The 14,232-nt window shown below is 47.4% G+C and overlaps 1 protein-coding gene across 1 annotated transcript in view; it reads left to right on the forward strand.

Moving 5' to 3' along the window:
- Positions 1-6,185, forward strand: part of KLHL11 (kelch like family member 11) — a 133,370-nt gene extending 127,185 nt beyond the window's left edge. Inside the window, exon 4 of the mRNA XM_063959567.1 lies at positions 5,776-6,185. Within this exon, the coding sequence (XP_063815637.1) occupies positions 5,776-5,819 (44 nt within the window). The 3' untranslated portion in view covers positions 5,820-6,185. The remainder of the gene's footprint in view (positions 1-5,775) is intronic.
- Positions 6,186-14,232: the final 8,047 nt, after the last annotated feature.

A 14,232-nucleotide genomic window follows, 5' to 3' on the forward strand; every position in this document is an offset into this window, starting at 1 on the left:
AACCTACCTGCTTGCAGCTAGCTTGGGCTTCTTAGGCTACTGGACACCATTAGCTCCAGAGGGATCGACCGCAGGACCCGTCCTTGGTGTTCGTTCCCGGAGCCGCGCCGCCATCCCCCTTACAGAGCCAGAAGCATGAAGATGGTCCGGAAAATCGGCGGCAGAAGACTTCAGTCTTCACCAAGGTAGCGCACAGCACTGCAGCTGTGCGCCATTGCTCCTCATACACACTTGACACTCCGGTCACTGAAGGTGCAGGGCGCTGGGGGGGGGGGGGGGGGGGGGGGCGCCCTGAGCAGCAACAATAACACCTTGGCTGGCAAAATAATCACAATATATAGCCCCAAAGGCTATATATGTGATAATTACCCCTGCCAGAATCCATAAAAAAGCGGGAGAAAAGTCTGCGAAAAAGGGGCGGAGCTATCTGCCTCGGCACACTGGCGCCATTTTCTCTTCACAGTGTAGCTGGAAGACAGCTCCCCAGGCTCTCCCCTGTAGTTTTCATGCTCAAAGGGTTAAAAAGAGAGGGGGGGGGCACTAAATTTAGGCGCAATATTGTTTATACAAGCAGCTATTGGGGAAAATTCACTCAGTGATAGTGTTTATCCCTACATTATATAGCGCTCTGGTGTGTGCTGGCATACTCTCTCTCTGTCTACCCAAAGGGCTGTGTGGGGTCCTGTCCTCAGAGCATTCCCTGTGTGTGTGCGGTGTGTCGGTACGGCTGTGTCGACATGTTTGATGAGGAGGCTTATGTGGAGGCGGAGCAGATGCCGATAAATGGGATGTCGCCCCCTGTGGGCCGACACCAGAGTGGATGGATAGGTGGAAGGTATTAACCGACAGTGTCAACTCCTTACATAAAAGGCTGGATGACGTAACAGCTATGGGACAGCCGGCTTCTCAGCCCGCGCCTGCCCAGGCGTCTCAAAGGCCATCAGGGGCTCAAAAACGCCCGCTCCCTCAGATGGCAGACACAGATGTCGACGCGGAGTCTGACTCCAGTGTCGACGAGGTTGAGACATATACACAATCCACTAGGAACATCCGTTACATGATCCCGGCAATAAAAAATGTGTTACACATTTCTGACATTAACCCAAGTACCACTAAAAAAGGGTTTTATGTTTGGGGAGAAAAAGCAGGCAGTGTTTTGTTCCCCCATCCAATGAGTGAATGAAGTGTGAAAAAGCGTGGGTTCCCCCGATAAGAAACTGGTAATTTCTAAAAAGTTACTGATGGCGTACCTTTTCCCGCCAGAGGATAAGTTACGCTGGGAGATATCCCCTAGGGTGGATAAGGCGCTCACACGTTTGTCAAAAAAGGTGGCACTGCCGTCTTAGGATACGGCCACTTTGAAGGTACCTGCTGATAAAAAGCAGGAGGCTATCCTGAAGTCTGTATTTACACACTCTGGTACTAGACTGAGACCTGCAGATAGTGCTGCTGCAGCGTGGTCTGATACCCTGTCAAACAGGGATACTATTTTGCGAACATAAGACGTCGTCTTCTATATGAGGGATGCACAGAGGGATATTTTGCCGGCTGGCATCCAGAATTAATGCAATGTCCATTTTGTCAGGAGGGTATTAGAGACCCGACACTGGACAGGTGATGCTGACTTTAAAAGGCACATAGAGCCTTATAAGGGTGAGGAATTGTTTGGGGATGGTCTCTGGGACCTCGTATCCACAGCAACAGCTGGGAAGAAAATTTTTTTCCTCAGGTTTCCTCACAGCCTAAGAAAGCACTGTATTATCAGGTACAGTCCTTTCGGCTTCAGAAAGGCGCTTCCTTTCTGCACAGAGACGAGGGAAGAGGGAAAAAGCTGCACCAGTCAGCCAGTTCCCAGAATCAAAATTCTTCCCCCGCTTCCTCTGAGTCCACCGCATGACGCGGGGGCTCCACAGGCGTAGCCAGGTACGTTGGGGGGCCGCCTCAAAATTTCAGCGATCGGTGGGCTCGCTCACAGGTGGATCCCTGGATCCTTCAAGTAGTATCTCAGGGGTACAAGCTGGAATTCGAGGCGTCTCCCCCCCCCCCCCCCCCCTGCCGTTTCCTCAAATCTGCCTTGCCGACAACTCCCTCAGGCAGGGAGGCTGTGCTAGAGGCAATTCACAAGCTGTATTCCCAGCAGGTGATAGTCAAGGTGCCCCTACTTCAACAAGGACGGGGTTACTATTCCACACTGTTTGTGGTACCGAAACCGGACGGTTCGTTGAGACCCATTTTAAATTTGAAGTCCTTGAACACATACATAAAAAAATTCAAGTTCAAGATGGAATCGCTCAGGGTGGTTTTTTGCAAGCCTGGAGGAGGGGGATTACATGGTATCCCTGGACATCAAGGATGCTTACCTGCATGTCCCAATTTACCTTCCTCACCAGGAGTACCTCAGATTTGTGGTACAGGATTGTCATTACCAATTCCAGACACTACCGTTTGGACTGTCCACGGCACCGAGGGTGTTTACCAAGGTAATGGCAGAAATGATGATACTCCTTCGAAAAAAGGGAGTTTTAATTATCCCGTACTTGGACGATCTCCTAATAAAGGCGAGGTCCAGGGAGCAGTTACTGGTCGGAGTAGCACTATCTCGGGAAGTGCTACAACAGCATGGCTGGATTCTAAACATCCCAAAGTCACAACTGGTTCCTTCCACACGCTTACTGTTCCTGGGGATGATTCTGGACACAGAACAGAAAAAAGTGTTTCTCCCGCAGGAGAAAGCCAAGGAGCTGTCATCTCTAGTCAGAGACCTCCTAAAACCAAAACGGGTATCGGTGCATCACTGCACACGAGTCCTGGGAAAAATGGTGGCTTCATACGAAGCAATTCCATTCGGCAGGTTCCATGCAAGGACCTTCCAGTGGGACCTCTTGGACAAGTGGTCGGGATCGCATCTTCAGATGCATCGTCTGATAACCCTGTCTCCAAGGACCAGGGTGTCTCTACTGTGGTGGCTGCAGAGTGCTCATCTCCTAGAGGGCCACAGATTCGGCATACAGGACTGGGTCCTGGTGACCACGGATGCCAGCCTGAGAGGCTGGGGAGCAGTCACACAGGGAAGAAATTTCCAGGGCTTGTGGTCAAGCATGGAAACGTCACTTCACATAAATATCCTGGAACTAAGGGCCATTTACAATGCCCTAAGTCAGGCAAGACCTCTGCTTCAGGGTCAGCCGGTGTTGATCCAGTCGGACAACATCACGGCAGTCGCCCACGTAAACAGACAGGGCGGCACAAGAAGCAGGAGGGCAATGATGGAAGTGGCAAGGATTCTTCGCTGGGCGGAGAATCATGTGATAGCACTGTCAGCAGTGTTCATTCCGGGAGTGGACAACTGGGAAGCAGACTTCCTCAGCAGACACGACCTACACCCGGGAGAGTGGGGACTTCATCCAGAAGTCTTCCTACTGTTGGTAAACCGTTGGGAAAGGCCACAGGTGGACATGATGGCGTCCCGCCTCAACAAAAAGCTAAAGAGATATTGCGCCAGGTCAAGGGACCCTCAGGCGATAGCTGTGGACGCGCTAGTGACACCATGGGTGTACCAGTCGGTTTATGTGTTCCCTCCTCTGCCCCTCATACCAAAGGTACTGAGAATAATAAGAAGGCGAGGAGTAAGAACGATACTCGTGGTTCCGGATTGGCCAAGAAGAGCTTGGTACCCGGAACTTCAAGAAATGTTATCAGAGGACCCATGGCCTCTACCGCTCAAACAGGATCTGCTACAGCAGGGGCCCTGTCTGTTCCAAGACTTACCGCGGCTGCGTTTGACGGCATGGCGGTTGAATTCCGGATCCTAAAGGAAAAGGGCATTCCGGAGGAAGTCATTCCTACGCTGATAAAAGCCAGGAAAAAAGTAACCGCAAACCATTATCACGGCATTTGGCGAAAATATGTTGCGTGGTGTGAGGCCAGGAAGGCCCCCACAGAGTAATTTCAGCTGGGTCGTTTTCTGCACTTCCTACAGTCAGGGGTGACTATGGGCCTAAAATTGGGTTCCATTAAGGTCCAGATTTCGGCTCTGTCGATTTTCTTCCAGAAAGAACTGGCTTCACTGCCTGAAGTTCAGACTTTTGTAAAGGGAGTGCTTCATATTCAGCCCCTTTTGTGCCTCCTGTGGCACCTTGGGATCTCAATGTGGTGTTGAGTTTCCTAAAATCACATTGGTTTGAACCACTTAAAACCGTGGATCTCAAATATCTCACGTGGAAAGTGGTCATGTTATTGGCCTTGGCTTCGGCCAGGCGTGTGTCAGAATTGGCGGCTTTGTCGTGTAAAAGTCCTTATCTGATTTTCCATATGGATAGGGCAGAATTGAGGACTCGTCCCCAGTTTCTCCCTAAGGTGGTATCAGCTTTTCACTTGAACCAACCTATTGTAGTGCCTGCGGCTACTAAGGACTTGGAGGATTCCAAGTTACTGGACGTAGTCAGGGCCTTGAAAATTTATGTTTCCAGGACGGCTGGAGTCAGGAAAACTGACTCGCTTTTTATCCTGTATGCACCCAACAAAATAGGTGCTCCTGCTTCTAAGCAGACTGTTGCTCGCTGGATTTGTAGCACAATTCAGCTGGCGCATTCTGCGGCTGGTTTGCCGCATCCTAAATCAGTGAAAGCCCATTCCACGAGGAAGGTGGGCTCATCTTGGGCGGCTGCCCGAGGGGTCTCGGCTTTACAACTTTGCCGAGCTGCTACTTGGTCAGGGGCAAACACGTTTGCTAAATTCTACAAATTTGATACCCTGGCTGAGGAGGACCTTGAGTTCTCTCATTCGGTGCTGCATAGTCATCCGCACTCTCCCGCCCGTTTGGGAGCTCTGGTATAATCCCAATGGTCCTTACGGAGTCCCCAGCATCCACTAGGACGTTAGAGAAAATAAGAATTTACTCACCGATAATTCTATTTCTCGTAGTCCGTAGTGGATGCTGGGCGCCCATCCCAAGTGCGGATTGTCTGCAATACTTGTATATAGTTATTGCCTAACTAAAGGGTTATTGTTGAGCCATCTGTTGAGAGGCTCAGTTGTTATTCATACTGTTAACTGGGTAAAATATCACGAGTTATACGGTGTGATTGGTGTGGCTGGTATGAGTCTTACCCGGGATTTAAAATCCTTCCTTATTGTGTCGGCTCTTCCGGGCACAGTATCCTAACTGAGGTCTGGAGGATGGGCATAGAGGGAGGAGCCAGTGCACACCAGGTAGTACCAAATCTTTCTTTTAGTGTGCCCAGTCTCCTGCGGAGCCGTCTATTCCCCATGGTCCTTACGGAGTCCCCAGCATCCACTACGGACTACGAGAAATAGAATTATCGGTGAGTAAATTCTTATTTTTACAAGGGGAAAAAGTTCCACGCTGCTGTTGCTGCTGGCTGTTGTTCAGACAGTACTGACACCCAACCTTTACCAGGGACTTGCGAGTTTGCTGTGGGGGCTAGAGGTGGTGGGAGAGCAATTGTACTGCACAATATACACATCACTGATCTGAGTTATATCATGCCAGCGCTGTAACTCCGTGTATATAGTGCTATAAAGGGCAGGTGTGACTTCTCCTTTTCCTGTTACTTCTCTCCCTCATCAGTCCCTTTTACTATCCTGTCTGTTCCTCTTAGTCTACAAAGTTGGGTTCATTATGGCAGGCAAGGGAACCTCATCTGCTCAGAAGCTGTTTACATGTAAAAAAAAGAAAATGTAATACCAAATTCACCCAGGGACAAGCAGATGTTTCCCTATCCTGTGATGCATGTGAGGCTGTGCTTGTTTCAGAATCGGCACCTCCAGTGCAGAACCAACCATTCTGGGTGTCCTGAAGAAGGATACACTATCCGAAAGCGCTTAAGCTGGGGACTTTTTATGCTGGACTGACTGGAGACTCGGAGAACGGATCTAACAGCGTGGGGATGCCTTGAGTAAACCGGGACTTGCGGTGACTATAATCCCATACTGCTGGCGGCTGTTTGCTTTTTCCTGATGTCCGTGCAACTTTTCCTTGTTTCATGTTGTTATTCAGTCTGTGTCTGTGAGTGCTTTTATTAAAATACCTTTTTTCCATACACAGGCAGTATTGCACTATTTTTTATCTTTCTTTTTAAGTGCCAATTGGAGTTTATGCTGTGAGCATATCTATGAAGTTGAATTATCCTGATGCACTGATTTCTACATGCAAATTAAACATTTATGCCATGTGAGTGAGACCAAGAAGCAATAAAGATATATCAATTAATTAAATTGGAATACACTATGTTCTGTGTTCTCTTAATATCTTTTTAGCATCCAGTTTTATGGAAGGTGAACTGTGATTCACTTATCGTTATTTCTCATTGTGGGAAACTTTATTGTGTAAGCATCTATTATATGTCTCTAGAAGTGACAAGTGGCGCTACTTTTGCCTCACATTTTTCTTGGTGTACATTTATAAGTGAAACCACGGTGAAGGTTTCTTGTGTGGGACGAGGGGCTGACACTTGTTATAAGCGCAAGAAAGGTCTCTTTTCTTTTTTCTGGCTGGAGTTATGTCTGACTTCTCATCTGAGCTGGAAGCCTCTCGAAAAGACAGGTTTCCAGATCTCGGAGGTCTGTACCATCTCCTGCACCAAAACCAGTTTCGGCGCAGGCCTTAGCTAAGTCAGTGGAATGACTGACCAGGGCAATGGTCTGGCTAAAGCACCCACTCCCTCCAATCCTCAGACTTTCTAAAAAGAGACTTTTTTGCCTTCGGTGTTAGTCTGATTACTCGGAGGATGAGGACATGCCCTGCTTGAAGAGGGGGTAATTACTCCAAGACTCAGATGCGGAGCAGGCCCCGGACGAGCTGGAGGCAGTGTCACAGGGCATAGAGGCACTTAAATTAGCTGTGTGCCAGGTGTTAAATGTAACAGAGACGGACCCTAATCCATCTCAGCCTTTTTTTTTTTTAGCAAAAAGCAGGTATTTGCAATAACGTTCCCAGTTTCATCAGAATTGGACGAATGCTTATCCTGGCAACATCCTGATAAAAAAAATTCTAGTTGTTGCATAGGCTCCTTGCATCTTACACATTCCCCTCTGACAGCAGAGTCAAATGGGAGACTCCTCTGACAGTGGGTCCCTCTGTCCAGACTGTCTAAGAAAACCATACTGATGATCCTGGGTGCTCCTGCACTAAAGGAGCTGTCGGACAGAATATTGGAGTCCCCTCTCAAATCGATCTACACAGCAGCAGGAGTACTTCTCCACACAATGGGGGTCATTCCGAGTTGTTCGCTCGCAAGCTGCTTTTAGCACGCTAAGCCGCCGCCTACTGGGAGTGAATCTTAGCTTATCAAAATTGCGAACGAAAGATTAGCAGAATTGCGAATAGACACTTCTTAGCAGTTTCTGAGTAGCTCCAGACTTACTCGGCATCTGCGATCAGTTCAGTCAGTTTCGTTCCTGGTTTGACGTCACAAACACACCCAGCGTTCGCCCAGACACTCCTCCGTTTCTCCAGCCACTCCCACGTTTTTCACAGAAACGGTAGCGTTTTTTCGCACACACCCATAAAACGGCCAGTTTCCGCCCAGAAACACCCACTTCCTGTCAATCACATTACGAACACCAGAACGAAGAAAAAACCTCGTAATGCCGTGAGTAAAATACCTAACTGCATAGCAAATTTACTTGGCGCAGCGCATTAGCGACTAATCGCTCCGTTGCGAGAAAAAAATAACGAGCGAACAACTCGGAATGACCCCCAATGCTAGTAGGTGTCTGGGTAAATAAGGCTGTTGAGACCTGGGCTGACCAGTTATCAGCAGTATTGCACACAGGTATCCCAGTAGATGAGCTTGTCATTCTGGCAGAGCACATTTGAGAATCTGCAGCATATTTAGGAGAGGCCTCCAGAGTTGAGGGTTCCGTAGGGTCCAGGATTTCTGCATTGGCTAACTGCGTAGAGCTTTCTGGCTTAGACCGTGACAGGCCTGATGCAGAGTTTTAGAGGGCGATGGAAGCTCTACCATTTGCAGGTGACGTTCTGTTCGGACCTGAGCTTGATAAGTGGATTTATCAAGTTACTGTAGGTAAGTCCACTTACCTTTCCTCTGCAGCCTCCTGCCCCTCGTAGATCGTACTCTGGTCCTTTCATGTGCCTGCAAAACACAGAGGCTGTCCTGGGGGTGGCAACTCTGCCTCTATAGGCAGCAGGGGGCATGGTTGAGCCAATGCAGTCTCTGCTCATCAGGACCTTAAGTCCGTCACAAGGCTCAATGGATGACGAGCTTCCCTCCCTCCTGGGGGATCCCATAGTGGGAGCTCGACTGAAGGACATGAAGGCCATTTGGGGAGAAACATGTCAGGATGCCTGGTTAAAAGGTCTCATCTCCAGTGGTTGCAAAGTAGATTTTCAGTTCTAACTGCCTCCTCTGTTCTTCATCGGGTTTGACAGTTTCCAAAGACAGGTGAGCTGTTTTACAGGAAGCTATCACCAAACTCCTGAAGAGCAAGGGTGTTGGTCCCAGTCCCCTCTCACCAACAAAAGCAGAGTTTTTACTCCCAGCTTGTTCGTGGTACCGAAACCAGACTGTACGGTCAGGCCAATCCTGAACTACAAGACTCTGAATTCTTTCTTGCGGGTCTTCTAGTTCAAAATGGAATCCCTTCATACCGTTATTGCAGGGCTTGACTTAGGCGAGTTCATAGTGTCACTAGATATCAAGGATGCCTTTCTTCACATTCCTATCTGGTCGTCTCACCAGGCGCTTCTCTGGTTTGCAATAAGGAACTCCCATTATCCGCTCCAAGCTTTACCTTTTAGGCCTCTCCTCATCTCCGAGAGTGTTTACGAACATGGTTGGATCATAAACTCCCGAAGTCCCACCTACAGCCAACTCAGAGGCTTCAGTTTCTGGGGATGATCCTGGATACCACTCTCCAGAGGATTTTTCTTCAAGACAAAGCATAGTCCATTCAGGAACTGGTATGTTTGGTCCTACAACATTGAAGGGTGTCAGTACACATATGCATTTGGCTGTTGGGGAAAATTGTGACCGCTTTCAAGGCCATTCAGTTTGGCAGATTCCACTCCAGGCTACACCAGCTGTATCTCTTCTCCTAGTGGATCCCATCTGTTTCTACATCAGCTAAGGCTGTCTTCCAGAACTTGTGTCTCCCTTCTCTGGTGGAGGAATACTGGTCACCTGTTAAAAGGAAAACAGTTCAGGGTATGGAATTGGGTTATCACTACGGATGCAAGTCTGCGTGGATGGGGGGCAGTGAATTTGGACAGTCAGTTCCTGGGCTGCTGGTCCCTCCAGGAGTCAATTCTGCCTATAAACATCCTCAAGCTCAGGGCAATTTACCTAGCCTTTCCTCTTCTGTGGGGTCAAGCAGTTTGCACCCAGTTGGATGATGCCACGGCAGTGGTGTACATAAACAGGCAGGGTGGCACGTGCAGCAGGGCAGCTATGCGAGAGGTAAGACGCATTCTTCTCTGGGCTGAAGAATATTCCATGGCATTATCAGCGGTCTTCATACCTGGAGTAGAAAACTGAAAGGCCGACTGCTTGAGTCATCAGGACCTGCACCCAGGGGAGTGGGCACTCCATCCACAGGTTTTTCAGCAACTGGTGCATCTGTAGGGACTCCCTAAGATAATCTTGATGGCATCTAGACGTACTCGCAAACTCCCTTGATACTCTTCTCAGACGAGAGTCCCGGAGGCACAAGTATTGGATGCTTTGACAACTCCCTGGCATTTCCAGTTCGTTTAACTGCTCCCACTATTTCCGCTACTACTTCATGTTTTCAAATGAATAAAGCGAGTAGACGCAATGGTTCCTCTGATGGCCCTGGATTGGCCTCACAGAGCTTGGTACACCGACCACTAGCTTCTGCTGGTAGATGATCCGTGGCCTCTGCCGCTACGGGAGGATCTTTTACAACAGGGACCTTTAATCTATACAGACTTAAGGTGGCTGCATTTCACGACATGGCTGTTGAGAAGGCAATCTTAAAACGTAAGGGTATGTCAGTTGTGATCCCCACCATTCTTAGGGCCAGAAATAGGGTTACCTTTTAAGCATTACCACCGCATTTGGAAGGCGTATGTGGCTTAGTGTGAGCAACGTCTGGTGCCGCCCACATCATTCAAAGTATCTAGACTCCTGCTTTTCCTACAAACAAGTTTCTTCTCAGACTTGCGTCTGGCATCCATGAAGGTACGGATCTCTGCACCTTTTTTTTTTTTTTTCCAGAGAAAGTTGGCCTTGCTTCCGGACATGCAGACGTTTTTTTCCAGGGGGTCATTCGACTGCAACCACCTATTCTTCCTCCCATGGCTCCTTGGGATCTTGATTTGGTTCTTTCCTTCTTGCAATCTTTTTTTATTTGAACCTTTGGAAGCAGCTGGGCTGAAGTACCTTTCTTGGAAGGTGGTGCTTCTCCTTGCATTGACCGGAAGGGTTTCTGAACTAGGATCTCTTTTGTGTTGCCCCTCCTTATTTTATTTTCCATGCAAACAGCCGAGCTTTGCTCACGTATGTCTTTTCTGCCGAAAGGTGGTCTTTTCATATAAACCAGACCATTATTGTACCGGTTCTCTCGGGGGATTCAACTTCCTTGAAGTCCCTGGTTGCTGTACGGCCTCTAAGAATATGTGGATAGGACATCTCTGTGAAAGACGGAGTCACAGTTCGTCCTTTTATGATGCTGCTCGACCAGGTTGGCCTGCATCCAATGTTGGATAAGGCTGGCCATTCGACATGCCTATGTGGCTTCCTCTCATGATGATGATAATAAATAAATGATCCCCTGGCTTCTATATCTGTGCACTCCACACGCTCTTTGGGGCCCTTGTGGGCAGTTGCTCATTGGGTTTCGCTGGTGCAGTTATGTCGGGCGGATACTCGGGACCGCATACCTTCATCAGGTTCTACAGGTTTTATACCTTTGCGGCCTTACATTCTCAATTTGGTTGTTCTGTTATGCTGGGTTCTCAGCGCTCTCCCGGCAATGATGTGAGCTCTGGGACGTCCCCACTGTCATAAGCCTCCAGTGTCCCCTAGTGGATGAAGAAAAAACTTGATATGATACTTGCCAATAAATCCCTTTCTTCCATTCCACAGGGGATGCTGGATACCCACCCTGCGCTATTTCTTCCTGCCATAGTGAGTAGGGTTATTTTTTTTAATAGGGTTTTTGACTGTATCTGTTCTTACTGTTTGCCTTTTACAAGGTTCACTGTTACTGTTTTTATATTTTTCTTATTTAACCTCCTTTTGTAGTATGTTCTCTCTGTCTCTTCTTTGGCTCAGTTTCTTTAACTGGTCTGTAGGGAGGGCATAGTTGGGAAGGAGACGGTTACACTTGTAAAACTTAAAGTGCCAGCTCCACTTAATCACCCATTTATACCCCACTGTCATAAGCCTCCAGTTTCCACTATGGAATCGGAGAAAGGGATTTATCGGTAAGTACCAAAATCCAGTTACTATGTTTACTATGGGTGACCTGATATCAAAAATCTGTTCTTTCATTTAATGTCAGTACTGGCTCTTTAAGGCAACAGTTTTACAAAATTTTACATGTGACCAGTACAAATTATTTTAAAAATCCTGCAGGTCTTAAAACTGCAGATCATTATATCCTGATTCCTGCATATGTCTCTACAGCTAACACAGCCAAAACAGTTGAAAATTGCACATAAGTGATTAGTTCTATAAATTATGCTAGAAATACTGCAGGTATGGGCAGCAAGGCCAGTACCATGTTCTAAGCAATGCAGGAGGGCTCCATCCCTGCCTGGAACTGGCTGACCTCTTGTTCTCTTTTCCGAGCATTGGTTAACTGGGTGCTGCACCAGTTTAAATTTGTCAGACTGCGAGCTAATCGTAGCTGGTGGCCAGTAGGCAACAAGGGCTATTTGAATTTGGTGCCAGATGTGAACCAATCACTGATTGCTGCATCATAGCTCCTCCTGGTCACATCATCTGACATCAAATACAGCCGTGTGCTTTCAGTACAATGGTAAATGGAAGAGGACATTTGCTGAAGATCTCAGCAGCTGCAGAACATGGCGCCGCTGGCCAGAATGGGCTGCATCAGAAGAAAGAAGATGAGGACCGGTGAGTGCTACAGGTGGTGAGAAACAAAGAGCTGACCGAAGCTCCCCACTGCAGCCTGTCTTAACCTACCGGTAGAAGGCCTTGGCCACCTGTGATTTTCCTCCTCCTCTTCAAAGCACCAGGTGTTAGGCATTAGGTCCATGGGTACAATCAGGCTGATGGGGCATGCTAGACAGGCAGAATGACCATGGCTAAAATTAAAGTAGCTGTGGGCATTAGGCCCAGGTCACTTTATACACCCTTTGTAAGGCAGGAAATAACCTGAGCCCCTGGTGAGTGGCTGAGCAGCCCAGTCCACTCTTTATTATCAGATAAGTATGTGGGTGGCACTGCTGTTTATAAGGGGTTTTACTGTTAGACATCAAGTGAATAAGGGGCCTATGATGTGTGGTGTAATGTGCATAAGGAGTTCTACTGTGTGGTGTATAAGTGGTACTACATAATGCGTAATGGGTGCTTCTGTGTGGTAGAATTTTAATAAGGGGCTTTACTGTGTGGCATAATTTGTATATGGTGCTCTACTGTGTGGCATAACGTGAATAAGGGTAAATATGAAAAATTGTGAACAGACATGCCAAGAGGACATATTTGTAGGAGGGCGCCAAACACCCTAGCACCAGCCCTGATGTGAAACATAAGGGTATATTTACGAAGGTGTGGGTTCATAGAAGTGGAGATGTTGCCTATAGCAACCAATCAGATTCTACTTATTTATCTAGCACCTTCTAGAAAATAATAGCTAGAATCTGATTGGTTTCTTTGGGCAACATCTCCACTTCCATAAACCCTCACCTTAGTAAATATACCCCATAGTGTTTATAAATATATTTATATCTCTACTGTTCAAAACACAATCAGTACCTTGGAGACAATTAGTATGACTGGTGAAATATATGTGCAGGGAGAGTTAGATTTGTGAGGGGTGTCTACAAACAAATTGCAATGTAAAAATAAACCTAGCCATTATTTGTGGATTGTATTCTGTAATCATCCTGCATTTAAAATAATAAATGTATTTTCATCCCTTGTAGTGCAATGGTTTGTTCCAGATACAAGTTACTTGCTTTTTGTAATTTGTTCCCAACTCTGCATCATTTTGCCCATTATGTGCTGCGTTGATTCTAGTCCTTTTAGAAACGGACAAATACGATAACAAGTACTAAAATAAGTGCTTGAAGAACAATATACAACAAGATAGAGTTGCTAAAAGGTAAATTTAGCCTTGTATTTAAAGAATAATGGCACACTTTCTAGTTCTCCTTCATCAACTTGTGGACACAAGTGATTACACTGGTACAGATGGGTGGATGAGTGGAGCCTGGCACTTTAAATTTCTTTAGAATTGTAGTTGGCTTCTCCCATGCTATACTCCTTCAAACCACAGTTTAGATAAGAGCCTTGAGGTAGTCTTGTGCTTACAAGGGCTATCTCCCCTATCTGCTTCAGGACACTGTGATCTCCCCGGTGCTGTGTGTCTGGTCCTGCACTTGGCATTGTGTAATGGTGGGCGGCGAGCACACTGCCCACCCACATTGAGGGACAGCTGAAACACACTGATCACCTTAGCAGTGGTGAGTACAGTAGCTGGCTGCAGTGCTCCCCAAATGGCCTTAAATTGAGTATAGTGGCAACAGGGTCATGCCAGCGCTGGCACCGCTGTGGCTATCACTGCTTTTTGCGCATGGCTGGTCTTACCCACACTTTTTTTTTTTACGAGAACATTTAAAATTCAAAGAAGTGGCTTAGAGGTGGAGCTTCATGTTGGCTGCCACCAATGGGCTGATGTCACTCAGAGGCTGCACTGGGAGGCTGCCCTGCCACACAGATAGGCTTCCGCTGTTCCCAGCCTACCTGCTAGCCCAGAGGAGAAAGTCACCCTCATTCTCTGCACTGCCCGCTTTTATTATAGTGGGCGTATGCAGGCTAAATTGTTGCTGTGCTTTGCTCTGTGTTGTAGACCTTCAAGTATGGGGAGCCAAGTGATACATAGTCTTCCTGTTATGTGAGATGCGGCAGCGCTAGCATTTTATGTTACATAGCCTTACACTATTGATAGCAGATATTATATGGCAACAATAACCTGACAGCCAAGTCTGAGACCTATATGTTGAGAGAGCTTGTGTCCTATATGTTGAAAACTGACCTC

Source organism: Pseudophryne corroboree, chromosome 3 (genome assembly GCF_028390025.1).
Source record: "Pseudophryne corroboree isolate aPseCor3 chromosome 3, aPseCor3.hap2, whole genome shotgun sequence".
Lineage (NCBI taxonomy): Eukaryota > Metazoa > Chordata > Amphibia > Anura > Myobatrachidae > Pseudophryne > Pseudophryne corroboree.